This window comes from Equus caballus, chromosome 1 (genome assembly GCF_041296265.1).
Source record: "Equus caballus isolate H_3958 breed thoroughbred chromosome 1, TB-T2T, whole genome shotgun sequence".
Taxonomy (NCBI): domain Eukaryota; kingdom Metazoa; phylum Chordata; class Mammalia; order Perissodactyla; family Equidae; genus Equus; species Equus caballus.
In genome coordinates, this window is record NC_091684.1 from 118223183 (window position 1) to 118237962 (window position 14780).

The 14780-nt window shown below is 52.1% G+C and overlaps 1 protein-coding gene across 5 annotated transcripts in view; it reads right to left on the reverse strand.

The window, feature by feature from the left end:
- The window catches only part of PCSK6 (proprotein convertase subtilisin/kexin type 6), a 181088-nt gene that overhangs the window by 11183 nt on the left and 155125 nt on the right, over positions 1-14780 (reverse strand). For 3 of the 5 annotated variants that reach the window (XM_023651510.2, XM_070268306.1, XM_070268313.1), the window contains exons 14-19: positions 12515-12694; positions 12311-12349; positions 6847-6949; positions 5717-5913; positions 3146-3233; positions 145-248 (exon numbers count right to left, since the gene is read on the reverse strand). In XM_023651510.2, coding sequence (XP_023507278.1) covers positions 145-248; positions 3146-3233; positions 5717-5913; positions 6847-6949; positions 12311-12349; positions 12515-12694 — 711 coding nt within the window. The remainder of the gene's footprint in view (positions 1-144; positions 249-3145; positions 3234-5716; positions 5914-6846; positions 6950-12310; positions 12350-12514; positions 12695-14780) is intronic. The other 2 variants (XM_023651513.2, XM_070268309.1) reach the window with 1 other exon arrangement.

Genomic DNA, 14780 nt, shown 5'->3' on the forward strand with positions numbered 1-14780 from the left:
CTGTGATTTAATGCTGCAATTCCACGGAAGTCCATGAAGTCCTAGGGCTTTCGGGGTTTCAAGAGAGTTCGCCTACCCACCTGAGTAACTAGGTTCCGACATCTGGCATAATGAAACGGATGCCTCTGCAGGCGGAGAACTCACCCACACAGGTTTGGCAGGTGTGATGGCATTCCCCACATCTGACCAGCTCGGAGTCAAAGTAGGTGCCCGGTTCACAGTCTGGAATGCAGCTGCCCCGTGCAAGGCTGTTGGAAAGGAAAATAAGGCAGGTTTTCATGTCTCTTCCAAAATTTTAATGAAATTATGATTTGCCCTCAAATGCCTTTCATGAGAGGAAATGTAAGTTGCCAAAACACAGCTCTCTGTGTCACTTAAGGTTCTGAGCTAATGAAAGCAGGAAAAGCTGTCCTGAAGCCAGCTGGAGGCCTGGTTGGAAAGGATACCCAGGGCCTGGAAGCAGAGCCTCCATCTTCTGGCAGCCGGTGGCCCTGGGCTCCCTCCCCAAAGCCCTGTGGCCTGGGTCCTGGTGTGAGAGGCCAAGTCCTCATGCTCTCTCCTGGTCTGTGATGGCTCCTCTTCTCTGATGGTAATCAAAATTGAACCCAAACCCCAAGAGGAGAACTTGAGCGTGTGTAGGTTACCTCTGGTGGCACACCGGCATTTGTGAGGTCTGAGGGCAGAGGCGGAAGCAAGACTGGTCCTGAAATTCCAGGATCTGCTCCAGTCTCTCCCTTGCTTGAAACCTTCCATACTTCAAGATGAACTTAAAAAATATAAGCTACTCCTGGGACCCAGCGGGCCCTGCCTGATGTGGCTCCCGCCTTCCCCTCTCATCTCATTGAGGACTGCCCTCAGCTTGCTCAGTGAGGCGGCTGAGTGCATGGATTCTGGAGTGGACTCTGGAGCTGGACCACCCTCTCTGGGATCCTGCCTCTGCCACTTCCTAGCTGTGCAAGCCTGACCCTAGGCAAGCCAGCTAACCTCTCTGCACCTTTGTCTCCTCTCCTGTTTACTGGGACAATCATGGCTCCTGAGTCACAAGGCTGCTTTGAGGACCAAATGAGCAAATACTTGTAAAACATTAGAATGGTGTCTGGCATACAGCAGTGTGAATAAATGCCAGCTACCATCATTTCTTCAGTTCCCAAGGTTACGCTGTGTTTGATGCACACGTTGTAAATGGGTCTGCCACCAGACATATTGAACGAGTGCTCTGGGGTGTTTGTGAGATCCAGAGAATCCTGCATTTAGGGGTGAGACATCGGTGGGTCCAAAAGTCTCTCCGCACTGATGGTGGATACCCACCTGGGCTTCTCCTCATCATGGCACCAGGGTGCTGCGACCGGCAGTTACATCAAGTCTAAGAACTGACGGTCCCCGGCGAACCCTCCCTGCATTTATCCCCCTAAAGAGACGGATGGCCAGGAGACAGCGGCTCGGCTGCTCTCACCGCTTTAACGTGACAGAGATGATTTGAAGCCACAGCTTAAGAGGATATTAGGCAATAAAATGAAGCTTTCTGTGGATTATGGCTGACGATGTTTTCAGAGTTTGTGTGCCTCTCTAAACCCTTGTCATGGCTGGAACCGCTGCCTCCATTTGTGTGGCTACTGCTCGAGAGGCATTTTCTCCTCATGACATCGTTCCTGACCTGAGCATCTGATTTCCTCTCACCCACAGGACTCACAGGACCCACAGGATGCAGAAACAAGCTCTCTGTGACGCCTCCAGCACATCCTCACTGAGAAACAGGTTCTGGTACTGTGGAGACTTCCCTGTGACACCTTCAGTTACCAGCCTGGGGGCAAGGAGCCTTGGTGGGAGGTGCCATCACAGCCACCTCCCCCGTGCCCCCAGCCACAGTGGCCGGCTGAATGCCCTCGACTTTCTCCCTTGCTCTTTTCCTTTTTGGGGATCTCCTTCCTCGACCACTTCATCCTTTCACTTCTAATCCTGCCTTGTCCAGCTACCAGGTTTAAATGACAATAGGTATAATGCGTGACTTTGGGGGTCCTGGTCCCATTTCCCTCCCCAGAATCCCAGGTGCTTGGATGGTGAGCTCTCTCTCCTCCTGATTCTTCTTCTCCCTGATCTGGAAGAGAGGGGCAGGTTAAGGGCAACTCCAATAAGGCATCAATATCGTGCTTCCTGGGGAAACTGTTTCTCTCCCCTGTTAGTAAAACGTGAGTGATGACGACAATAATATCTATGTCATTGGTCGCTGTGAAGATTAAATGAAGCAGTACTGGTGAGAGCATCAGGAATAAGAGTGCTCATTAAGTTTTCTTCCTTCACTCTTTACTCCAAAAGAATTCAGCCGTCCTGGTGAATTCCAGTCCCGGCAGCATTTGGGTGGAAGGGAAGCTGGGGTGGGGGAGATGGGTGCAGGCCTCTAACGTCTCACTATGCAAAGGCTGCTCTTGCCAGGACCAGCAGCATCCTTGCCACCTGGGGGCCTGTTAGATACAGAGTCACAGAGCTGCTGGACCAGTACCTGCATTCTAACAAGAGCCCTGGTGATTCCTGTGCACACTGTGGGACGAGAACACTGCTCTTGCCGACCTTTCCTTTTCTTCCTTAAAATGCAGACCCTAGGCTAGTCCCTGCACTAGACTAGGAGACAATGCTGAGCCTGGTGGAAGAGGGAAAACCAGGAATCTGAAGAGCATCCCCAGGGAGTAAGCTTCTCCACCCAGAAGGAGATACCAGAGCCGGGAGGAAAGAGAGAGAAGAGCAGGAGGATGGGCTACCCAGTGGCCCTCCCTTGCCCAGCCTGGGAGGGAAACTGGAGTAGGTGGGGTTACTGGTGCCTAAAAAAGGGAGCTAATGCACCTGGGAGAGCTCCTCACCCTTCCAGCGGCCAGCCCTACTTTACACGACAGACCCACTCTTGCTTTCACCAATTCTCCAGGTGCTGCATAAGATGTAGAGATTTTAACCATCCTCTAACTTTCTATCTTCAACACCAGCTACTAAGTGGAAATCTGATTTTGAAAGACTTGGAAACTTTACATTGAAAGGCTTTGGGCCTCTGAAATGTTACCTTTTAAGAAAAAGTTGCAAAAACTTGGTAAATCAATGAAAGAAGCTAAAAACAGCACCAACACTTTGCCATTCTTCAGGTTTGAAAAGAGGGTCTCACCTGAATCCCTCTTTACAGACGGTACATTTCTCTGGTTCATCAATGCACTTTTTACAGCTTGGGTGGCATTTAAGGCAATTTTTCTGACCTGGATAAAAATAAGGTGAGGAAAAGTAAAGGGGAAGAATGGATGTGAATCAAATCTGGGCAATCAAGACTCTGACATTTCAAAGCAGGGTTGATAGAGCGGTGCCCCATGTCAGTCTCCTGAATGAATGATGTCATCAGAAAACAGCCAGAGGCCACGTTGAGACCACGTGCCCAGGTGTCGGATCATAGGTCACAGGTCCCTCGCCTCTCTCTTCTGGAGGAAAGTCCTCTAACAATGCGAGGCCTGGGGGCGGGCCCTCTCCAGGGGAGACACGCTGTGGTTCTGCTTACTGCCACAGGGACCAAGGCTAGTTCTCAGGCACAAGCCTCATAAACACGACAGGAAGCACCCCCCGTAGGGCCTTCATAGGGGTTCTTATTGAAGACTTGGAAGTTGCATACACTGAGACACCCATGGTACCTCCTGGGGAAATTCTGGGTCACTGCAACTCCCACCTTCATTTGCATGAGTTATCAGCTAGGTCATTCCTTCTGGCACCTCAGCAACACCACCTTGCATTTGGGCTGGGAGCTAAGGGCTGCTTGCTACACCTCTGTGCCTCCTCCCCAGGGCCCCACAGGTGGCGTTACACACATGTAGCAGATGCTCAGCGAGGATGTGTTGGGCCAGTGAGGGTGGCTGATTCTCCCAGGAGCGGGGTGGGATGGAGGAGTCTCCACCCTGAAATCAGGTCTGGGTGGCAGCCCAGGCAGGCGTTGGCAAAGGCTGTGAAATGTGTCTTGCATGACTGTTTGTCTCTCCTCTAAAGAGAGTCTGGTTATCACCAACAGAGGATTGGATAAAGAAGATATGGTATATATATACAATGGAATACTACTCAGCTGTAAAAAGGAATAAAATCGTCCCATTTGCAACAACATGGATGGACCTTGAGGGAATTATGTTAAGTGAAATAAGCCAGATAGAGAAGGACAATCTCTGTATGACTCCACTCATATGAGGAACTTAAAAATGTAGACAAAGAGAACAGATTAGTGGCTACCAGGGGAAAGGGGGGCTGGGGGATGGACACAAAGGGTGAAGGGGTGCACCTACAACATGACTGACAAACAATAATGTACAACTGAAATTTCACAAAATTGTAACCTATCATCAACTCAATAAAAATTAAATTAAAAAAAATAAAAAAGAGGGGCCGGCCGAGTGGTTAAGTTTGCCCACTCCACTTTGGCGGCCCAGGGTTTCGCCAGTTCGAATCCTGGGGGCAGACATGGCACCGCTCATCAGGCCATGCTGAGGCGGCATCCCACATGCCACAACTAGAAGGACCCACAACTAAAAATACACAGCTATGTACTGGGGGGCTTTGGGAGAAAAAGGAAAAATAAAATCTTAAAAAAAAAAAAAAAGAGAGAGATTCTGGTTATTTGATGGCTTTATATGTCTTTAAAGCTTTCCTGGCTCCTTCTCCACAGGAGTGACAGCCCGGATCAATGATCCCTCCTTCACAGCGAGGCCCGGAGAGCAGCTCTGCGGGAAGCCCTGCCACCTGCACGACTGTCAATATCAAAACAGTGGCTTCTTTCAACTTCTTTGAGAACTATCCTCCATTGATTTAACCCAAACCCTTTTTTGCCTCTTCTGAGGTGAGGTGAATTGGTGAGATACTGGCATGGGATCCTGGGCCCCAGGGCCCCTGCCCAGCCAGCCACTTTCCTGGGATTTGTTGGGATGCCTGGCTTTGCCGCTCTGATCTCAAGTCCCACCTGTGCCATTACTAGCTGGGTACCTTCTGCCCTCTCTCAGCTTTGTTTCCCCATCTGTAGGACAAGGAAAGCTTCACCCGCCTCTCAGGGTGTGGTGACTATCTGTAAAGTGTGCCACAAAGACTAACCTGTCTCTTCTGAGCCCGATTAACACTGGCCAGCAGGCTCCTCTTCATTTATGGAGGACTGCGAACCTTCTGCCCACGCTTAAGTCCTAGTTTCAGCTCAGCAGATCTCCCTAGGAGGAGTTTTCACCCAGTTTTGACCAACAAGTCCATAAGCTGGTGGCGGATCCCCTGACCCCTGACCCAGTGCACATGCCCAGTGCGACAGAGAAGCCTATGGTGCAGTCTCTCCTGGAGGAGAAATTGCAGGACAGACAGCAGGTCATCCTCGCCTTCCTCTTTTGATATCTGAAATCATACTGAGCCCGAGAGCAGCTGGCCCAAGCCACCTCTCTGCCCATCCTTGATAATGCACATTGACTTGCAGACACATGAAATTCTTCCAGTCACTCTGGAGGATTCCAGCATCACTTTGACTGTTCTGGCTGGTTGTATGTGAATGGATACTAACCACAGGGTCCGAGCGCTTTAATCTCACCATCTCTCCCTCCCTCCCCTGTTGAGGGTCCTTTCTCAGAAGGATACAGTACATAGGAAGCAACGGCTTCGAAAATTCTCCCAAGAGAGGGACCCCAGCCTAGAAAGGGGGCCTGACTCATCATTTCCATGCCCGTGGACATGTACTTACTTTCATCAGCGTAAAATCCCGCAGGACAGAGGGTCACACAGCTGTTGATCTCCTGATGGTGATAGAACCCACGGCGGCAAGACAGGCACTGGGTTGGGCTCCTGCCGGAGCAGGTCTCACATCCCTTGTGGCACCTACGACAGCGTCTTGCTGCTGTGTCCCCGAAGTAGCCCAGTGGGCATGCACTCACACACTTCCTGTGGGAGCCAGAGCAGGAGAGGGCCTTTCCAACTCAGCCCTGGCCCCGCCTCGCCCCCCACAGCACTGCTGGGTCAGGCTGAGGCAGGGGGCTGGTTGGGAAGGAAACCTTAGCTGCCCTCCCACAAAGGCCCCAAGATGAAGGTTAAACCTAGTGCCCACTGTCTTGGTGAGCACAGTGAGAAGTTCCTAATACAGGGAGAGGGTTGAGGATTGCGTAAGAAGGGGAATCTCTTCCTTTCAAAGGGGCCCCAGGGGAGGCACTCTGAGGCTGTGTTTGGCTTCCATGGGCACCATGATGATGAAGGTATTTGACTTCTGGAACTTTCAGCTCCCACAAAACCCCACCGCTGCTGCCCTTCAGGAGTGAGTCTCCTGGGCAGTGAGTACAGTCAGCAGGACAACTGCCTTTGTGTAGTGCAGGGTGAGTACGCCTGTGGCTGGGACCTCCAGGATACCAGGAAAGTCACGCCTGCACCCCTGCTCCCCACGCACGGCCACACCCCTGTGTGGGCCCTGGTGGGTGTGTGCTCCCCATGCACGGCTGACAGGGCTGACTTTTGGAACACTACTGGCCCCTAAAATGACATTTGTCTACAGTTCCCAAGTGGTCAGTCTTGGCATGCTCAATATGACCCATTTTTGTTTAACAAAACAGATAGAAAAGGGTTTGTAAGCACAGACACCACAATGCCACGGCTTCTGATTTCTCTGTCATGGACACATATGACTGTGTGATGAAAACAAAAACTAGGAAAACACACAGAATTCCAGAGCAGTGAAGCTGTACAGGATCTCCTTTGGAATGTTACATTAAATTCTAAGTAGGGCACCAGGCCGTGGGGGGGTCTAAGAGCACAGCTTGAAACTGGCCACCTTAGTGGTACCCTGAGGGGCTCCAGGACATGCAGATGGAAGCCACAGCCCGTTACCTGCTGGTCTTGACGTTCCCCAGGCTGAAGTGGACACAGTTCAAGCACTGGTCTGCGTTGGGGCCGTCACAGCCTTTGTCTCCACACTCCGGATGGCACACACCTTAAAGAAACAAGCATTTCCTTTCCATAGAGATGCTTTTTCCATCAAATCCAGTCCCCTAGGACCCTCTGTCAGGGCACGGCAGCCTGGCAGGGTCAGGAGAAGCTTCCCTAGAGAGAGGTGGGCTGGAGAGGTGGGCTCCAGGCTCCAGTGTCAGAGGGTCTGATGACTCTAGGCAGGGACGGGCTGAGAAGAAGGAAACAGCCAGGGTGGGGACCAAGATGGGGGAAGAGGTGGGTACCGTGGGATACTAGAAGAGAGGCTGTGACAGGCAGGAGAGGCGGAGAACGGCCTTATGCAGTGTATTCCCCTGCATCAGAGTCGTGATGCTGAGACTGGCCAGCTCTTTCAATTCCCCTTGTGAAGGACAAAGCAACACAAGATGGGGCGTTGGGCCATAAGGAAACTGCTGGGAAGCAGTGGTGATCCCATGGGAATTAAGCAGCAAAGGCAGGAAGAGGATTCCTGACATGCAGTGGTGGGAGCAGGATGGATTTCCATTTGCTCTGGACCTTGGGGCCCTGTCAGTGGATCTCTTTCTTGGCTTCTCTGGCTCTTGCCCTAAGTGGTAGCCACGGCTGTCTTCCCTCAGGTCCCCTACAATCCCCCAATTCTAACTCTGGGGCCTGTGTGTTGTTTGAAAAGCGATGGAGAGAAATGCAGGGAGCTCAGTGCATGCCAGCAAACCTCACCTTCTAGGTCCTTCCCTCTAGATGCACCAGGGAAGGGCCCAGCATGAGCCATCTATCACCCTCAGGCCGGGGCGGGGGCATGTCCACAGGTGTCCTCTCCACCCATGACCACACGTGCCAAAGCCAGCGCCTGCCTCACCCCCGACCCCGTCCTTCCCAGTCTGGGAAATGGCTCCGGAAAACCTCCCCGTGCCAGGAGGGGCCCGGTGGGGCATTATGAAAGTTTCTGGGTCTTTGGAAGAAATAAAAACCTTCTACAAGGTTTTGGTTGTTGGAGGGGGTGGGGAATGCATTCAGAAGCAAAAAGGAGGTGATTTGCTGGCCACCAGCATTTCACAGGGACGCGAGGGAAAGACAAAAGTCCCCATTCTCTGATGCCCACAATGGGTCTTTGCTGAGGTGCACAAAGACCCCTTCATCGCCTTTAAAGGGCCTCCAGACCTTCCCAGTGTTAGGCCCTGTTTATTTTGCTTCCCTCCCTGAAGGTTTACGCTGTTGATACTTCCAAAGTTTTCATTGTGAGTTCCACTGTGAACCCCTTTCAAAGCCCTGTTCGTCCAGGGGGCACGCTAGACTGCATCTCTGGTCCGGGGCGGGGAGGGAGCTGGAACGCCACAGAGATCATGTTCTAGTATGAGGCTGGCCACGCCCAAAGCTCATCACCCAGCCAAACTTCACCCCCCACCCCTTCCCCAGCTCCCGCCTGTTTTGCTATTTTGGAGTCAATTCTCATTTGCTTGGATTCTTACCCCACCTCATCCCAGACATCCTCTCTTCCCTGTGCCTCCCCTTATGGGGAGGGCCTCAGACATCCTCGCTTCCCTGCGCCATGGCTTTTAATTACCCACTTAATTACCCATTGCACTGAAAGCACAGGAGCCTTCCCACCAGCCTGGACTGCAGAGGCCTCCCCAACACACGGACTTAAGGGCCACCCCCTTCTCCCGCAGGGATTTCTCCTCAAGGCCAAGGGAAGCCGTAAGTCTGTCCCGCTTGATAAAGTGAACAATCTTCTCAGTCTTTAGGAGGTCTGAGGGGAGACGGAGGAGACACAGCAAATTCCTCTCTTCCGGCACGGGAGATGGAACCTCCACCTGAGCAGGATTCGGTCTACAGTATTCGCTGCTAAATTCCCAGCACCTAGAAAGGCGTTTGGCACAGGGCAGGGGCCCAATAAATATTTACTGAGTGGCTGATGGGTGAGAGAATGGATGAAAGGAGAGTGGGTGGAAACGGGGAAAGTGCAGGTGTCCTCACTATCTTCAAACAGAATGTTCTAGCATGTCCCAGGACTGGGATAGCCTTGGGGAAGGGCCTGGAGCAGTTGCTCCTGATGCTGGTATGCAGTGTGTGGACTTCACCCCGAGCCCCTCCCGTGCACCTCTTTCCTGGGGCCTCTCTGTGGTAGAGAGGGTAGTCAGTAACCCTTAGGGGAGCCGCGTGCAAGGCTGGGGTCCACCCAACAGCAAGCGCAGCAGAACACCCACAGGGCATCTTGGTAACCGGCTGCGTCCAGCTCCAGGTGGAGAGCTCAGTGAGATACTACCCCTGTAAAGATGCTTAGATAAACACCTGTAAGCACCTTTCCCAGTATGGCTCCCCACTTGAATTGTCTCGTAAAGCCCAATATCAAGATTCATCTCCTCCATGAAGCGTTCTTCAGTGAAATCTACCTGGCTAGCCACCTTACCCCAATCACTCCGCCCCTCCTAAGCATGCCTGTGGTTTTTTTCTGGCACAGCTGTTAACTCACACACATAATCTCTGGGTGAGCATATGTTATTTGTGTTGCAATTTGTACTTATGTCTTCTTTTCCTCTTTTCTCAATTAGTGTGAAAATTCGTCAAAGACCCACTGCCTTCCAGTGTCACTTCCCGAGGCTCCAAATACAAGGGGAGCGCAATCAATGTCTGGAGCCCAAAGGCCAGCAGTTGACTCCTCTCTCAAGGGTCTTAGTCTGACACAGGCTTATTTGAAAACTCTACCTTAAACCCCTTGTGGAGCAAATCCAGGATAAAAAAAAAACACCCATAAACAGATAAACATGTTAGAAAGCAACTTCGGAGTTCTCGATTTTGTCATTATGTCCTTAGACCAATTTCTGAAGGAACAGGAGGATGTGGTATCACGATCTTTTTCACCATTCACATCATCTAAGAAAAGCGCACTGGAGCCTCACTGTCACACTATGAGGCACGGAGTGGAAGACAAGGGTACAGGTGGGTGACCACAGATGAGAGGTGCCCACGAGAATAACAGACCGCCCTTGCTGCAGGACTGGGCTCTTTCTTGACAGCTTGTGACCTGAGCAAGCTACCTAACGCTTCCGGGCCTCTGCCCTCGTCTGTCAAGGGAGTGCTGACGTGTCGTGAGCCTGTGACTTGATACAGTCCTGCCCAGGACATGCCATTTGTCCTATGAATCAATTCCCCTGTGCCTGTTGAGCTGCCCTGAACAAAGTCTTCCTGGCAAAGGCCACACTGAGGCTGGCCATCACGGCAAGGCTCTCCACCTTCAGTACCACGACCACTGATGTTTCCCGGCACCTCACCCGGCCCACTGTGGCTGCCGCCCTTCCTCCCTGCTGGACCCCCGAGTCCTCCCCATCTCCTCGCCCCCAAGTTAGATTTCCACACCCTCAGTTACTCTAGGAACTCTAGACTCTAGCACGACCTTGGCCTTCCGCCAGCCTCAGCCCCAGGGAATAACTCTGGCTGCCTCCTCTGCCCCCATTCGCAGGGACTGAGGTTGGCTAAGTCCACTTTATGGCTGCCCCCTTCCCAGGGAAACTCTCCTGCCAACTCTGGCGAGGTGCATGCCACCCCCTAGGGAGCCCTGCTGCCTCTTGGCAGATGGTCTTGACTGCTACTGTCCTGGGATCCTTGCTGACAGTGGGTGGCTAGACTCCATTCTCTGCCTCTTGCTCACCTCCTCTCCTTTACCTCTTGTCCCAGGGAGAGCTGCCCCTCCATTTCTGTCTGCTCCCCCTGCAGTGCTGCCAAGCACCCCCTGCTGCTGGCCCCTGGGACCACTGCTCGGTCAAACACCCCTACCCATTCCTGACAGGGGAACTGCTCTGGGGTGGAGCCTCTCCTGGCCTGGGACCCTCACCCCCCCATGCCCCCTCTGCCCATGCCAGCTCTCTGCATTCTCAAGAAGCCTCCCCCCACACCAAGGTCATGCCTGCAAGCTCCGGCCTTAACCCCCCAGCCTCTGTGCCAAAACTCTGCAAAAAGTTAATAATCATTGGCCCACTTCAAAATCACCTCTCACCTTCACCCTCTCTCTCTCCCGGGCTACTGTACCCGGGCTTGTCTGTGCCTGAGACCCCTTCCACAAGGGACAGCGACAAGATGCCCCATCCCACATGTTCCCTGACTGTGCTTTGGAATCTAACGTGGCTGCTCCCTCCCCCTCCCCCCTGCTCCTCCTTTCTCCCTCCTCCTCTTGGGAGCCCTCTCCCCCTTTGTCCTCCACACCAGGGCACCTTCCTGCTCTCACCCTTCTCTTGCTCTTTCCCTGTCTCTGGCTCTTCCTGCTGTTACTGGCCCACCCATCCCACTATCTCCGAGACTACAGGGACCTTCTCCAAGCACTGGGAACACATCTTAATCCCGACCCCTACACCCATCCATCTAGGCTGTGCTGGAGAAAGACTGAGTGACTTGGGCTGCAAAACAGTCTTATAGTGAGATTCCAGAATACTGTAAGGTTAGAGTCAGTAGCAGATTTAACAAAAAAAAATCAGTCCTTTATTAATAATTACTAAATCTTGCCATAGTTTATAAATCACAGGGGGAAACAGAGTAGATTAGTCCATACATAATTCAATGCTCCATTTTAAAGGAATGGTAGAAGAAATTTAAAATTGAATCGACCATAATTTATGCTTCATATGTACTGGTGAAATTCTCCATTTTGTTACTCTTTTTTTTTCAGAAGCTATTAGATAACTCAAAGCATCAGAGTTCTTAGATATCACCCATCATTTATGAAGTAGCTGTAATATTTAGCTAAGGAAAATATGCCCAACCAGAAATGCTGTTTCTCACAAATCACTGTGGGATGGCTCAGAGGGAAAGGAACAGCTTTCTACCTGACGTGCTAATCAAGCCCACGCCAGCCCCGCTGCCGGCCCCGCTGCCAGGAACATTGAGGCCCTCTCTGGGGCTGCTGCAGCTCTCTGCTGCCTCCGCATAGGGAGCTGGAGGCCCAGAACCAGGGGCTGCCCTGGCAATGGTACAACTGGAGGAAAAGGATTTGCAATGAGGCATCTTTACTTCCCATGAGATTCTTAAGCTATTTCATGTAGCGTCAGTATCTAATGATGGGAAGTCTTAAGACCCTTTCTTGGCTCTTTGGCCCAGCCCAGAGGCTCAAGATCTCCACTGCCACCTCCTCTCCTAGCCACGCTCATCCAATGCAGCATCCTGGACACTGTTAGCACCCTCATCCTTCCCACATCCTGGCTACAAGGACTGAAAGTGGATGAGCTCAAGAGAGAGTCAGGAGGCTGGGAGGTGAGACAGGGGCCTCTAAGGAAAAGAGGTGCCCTAGGAGGAGGCTCATTAACCAGGGGGCAAGTCTTAGTTCTGGTTGGGCATAGAGAACCTCAGTTTCCCAGCCTTGAAAGGTTGGAGAATACTTACTGGTATGAAGTATACTTACTAGTCTGTAAAATATTAGGAGAGCCGTGGGTGGAAGGAGCTGTGTGAGTGCAAATTACCATCATTATTACAACTTCCAGGAGAGAAGGAAGACATACAATCATAACCCCACCTGCTGTCAGGAACAGCCCCACATTTTAAGAGCTACAGTAGAAAGCCAGAACTTGGAGAGGCTAGCCGTCTCCTCTGGTTTCTGGTTCATTACCTGTGTAGTCCTCTTCATCCTCGGGAAGCTCGGCCTGGGATGGCAGCAGAGCGGCCTTGGGGGGCTCAAGCTCCAGGGCTGAGAGCTCCAGCATCCGAGAGCGGGACTGATGGGAGCTGAAGGTGGTGTACGGGTGCTCCGCCGTGCCATATAGGATGAGGCTCCATTCCTTCAACTTCCCTGGAAGGCACCAAACTCAGAGTGACCCTGCAGCCAAGAAATTCCCTTGGGAAGCTCTTGATGCACTCTGGCCTCTTGGCCTGGCCAAAGGCCTCTGTCACTCACAGAAGTGCCTGGCACTGCCTGGCCGGGCCCCCGAGCCCTCCTTCCACAGCAGGCTGCTGCACTCACCACCCTCACGTCCTAGTTACCTGAGGACCAGGGACACCTCTACTGCCCAGGCCATGTTCTCTGCCCCCGAGTCTCACTGCAGCCTCCCTCAATTGGCTTCTAGTCCCACAACTGGCAACAGCTTCCTCCCACTCTTGGAATACCCAGTGGGTAGATCCGGGGCCAGGCCTGGCCCTGAGCCTTGTCCCAAAAGCCTCCAAATTCGATAACTGGGTCACACCGAGGAGTCCTGCTGTTTGGATGCTCGACCCCGGATCCCAGGGAAACTGGTCTTGGGCTCTTTCCTTTATAGCCAGCCCCGAGGAAGGTGGGGAAGTTTGGTAAGGGGCAGCGGTGGTGCAAACCCAAATGTCCAGAGAGGCTGGGTATAGGGAGGACGTCCTCAACAAGAGGAAGGTGACTGGCAAAGACCGGCTGAGTGTAGGGAAATGAGAGAGGCGTGGGGAGGACAGTGGCTGAAGGGCAGGCACCCAGCTATGCAGCGGGGGAGGGAGGAGAAGAGGGCAGCAGGGTCCCTGCCCACTGAATGCCTCCACATGAGAACCATGGCCTGTGCTGCTGGGACCTCTCACATGTAAAGAGAAGTGGGAAAGCAGGCCTGCAATTTCCAGGTGAAATCCCTGATGTCATAAAACATATTAGGAGCCGAGTTAGATATGTTTGTGGGCTGGCTCAGTTGCAGGCCACAGGTCTGGGGTTCCCCTTCTTACTATAGTGTCGCCAGCATTCGGAGCAGGGTGACCATGTTGAGGAGGTCATTGTTGTCATTTTTGTACAAATGAGGGGCCGAGGTCCAGTGTGCCCTGCCCGCAGACACACTGCTCATGCTAATAGACTCACTGCTGCCCCAGCCTTTCAGCGTTTCTTTAGAACTAGATCAGCCCAACACAAAACACAATCTCCCAGTTGCCAGCCACCTCCATGAACCCTTACGACTGGCCACCATGACCCAAATTAGGAACAGTGTCTTTGCCAGCTTCAGGTCTGTGTGGGCTGGGAAAATCCCTGGCTTCCTCTTCATTATCTGTCATTGGGTTTCTTGGGAATCAACATTCTTTAGGTGAGGGAAATTATTGCTCTGATTCTTTGGTATCTATTTGTCTTTTTATTGTCACTTCTGCTCACACTACTCTACGTCTTTGCTCTGAATGGCAGGTCATCTGCCTTTAGATATCTGTCTATATACCATGTTTGCAATGTGGGAAGCTCTGCCAGTATATGTTTATCTTTTATTCCAATTCTGGGAATCTCTTGCACTCCCTAAATCCCAGAACAGGCACCCTGCTTGTCCATATACCCCATAAGCCTGTGGGCTGTAATCCACACTGTCCTAGGTGGATGCATGGAGGACAGAAGCAGAACTGGCCTGCAGCTCTGTTGGAGGAGGCCATTGAGAGAACGTGACTACCAGCTGACCTGTGAGCTGGACCAGGGAAACTGGAGGTTCCTCACCCCTCCCCTGTCGTTGGGATGTACTTCTGCTCACGGTTCCCACACTAGGAGCCATTTCAAGGATACAACCTTGAGAGAGTAAGGTGTTGCTGAGACCATGTGGACTGAATATGTGACTGAACTCCATTAAGGCCTCTGTATAAACTTTTAAGATACGGCGGGTGGGTGTGGAGATCTACTCATCTTGTGGTGCCCAAGACAAGCTCAAATGTAAGCTCCCCTGTTTATTACAAATGCCACCTACTACTCTGGAGTGTCTGCCTCTTTCTTTGGTCTCTCCTTGCCTTCTGTGTATGGGAACCAGTTTTGAATTTCACCCAGGAACTCTTGGGGTTGCAAAGCAACTGCTCACCAGGCCAAACTCTGGTGCTGTTCTAAATGGCGTTTGACTTTGATTCAGTTCCACAACATAACACAGAGCAGTGCTGTTTCTTTTAATCATCACTCTAGCCAACCAAGGTCC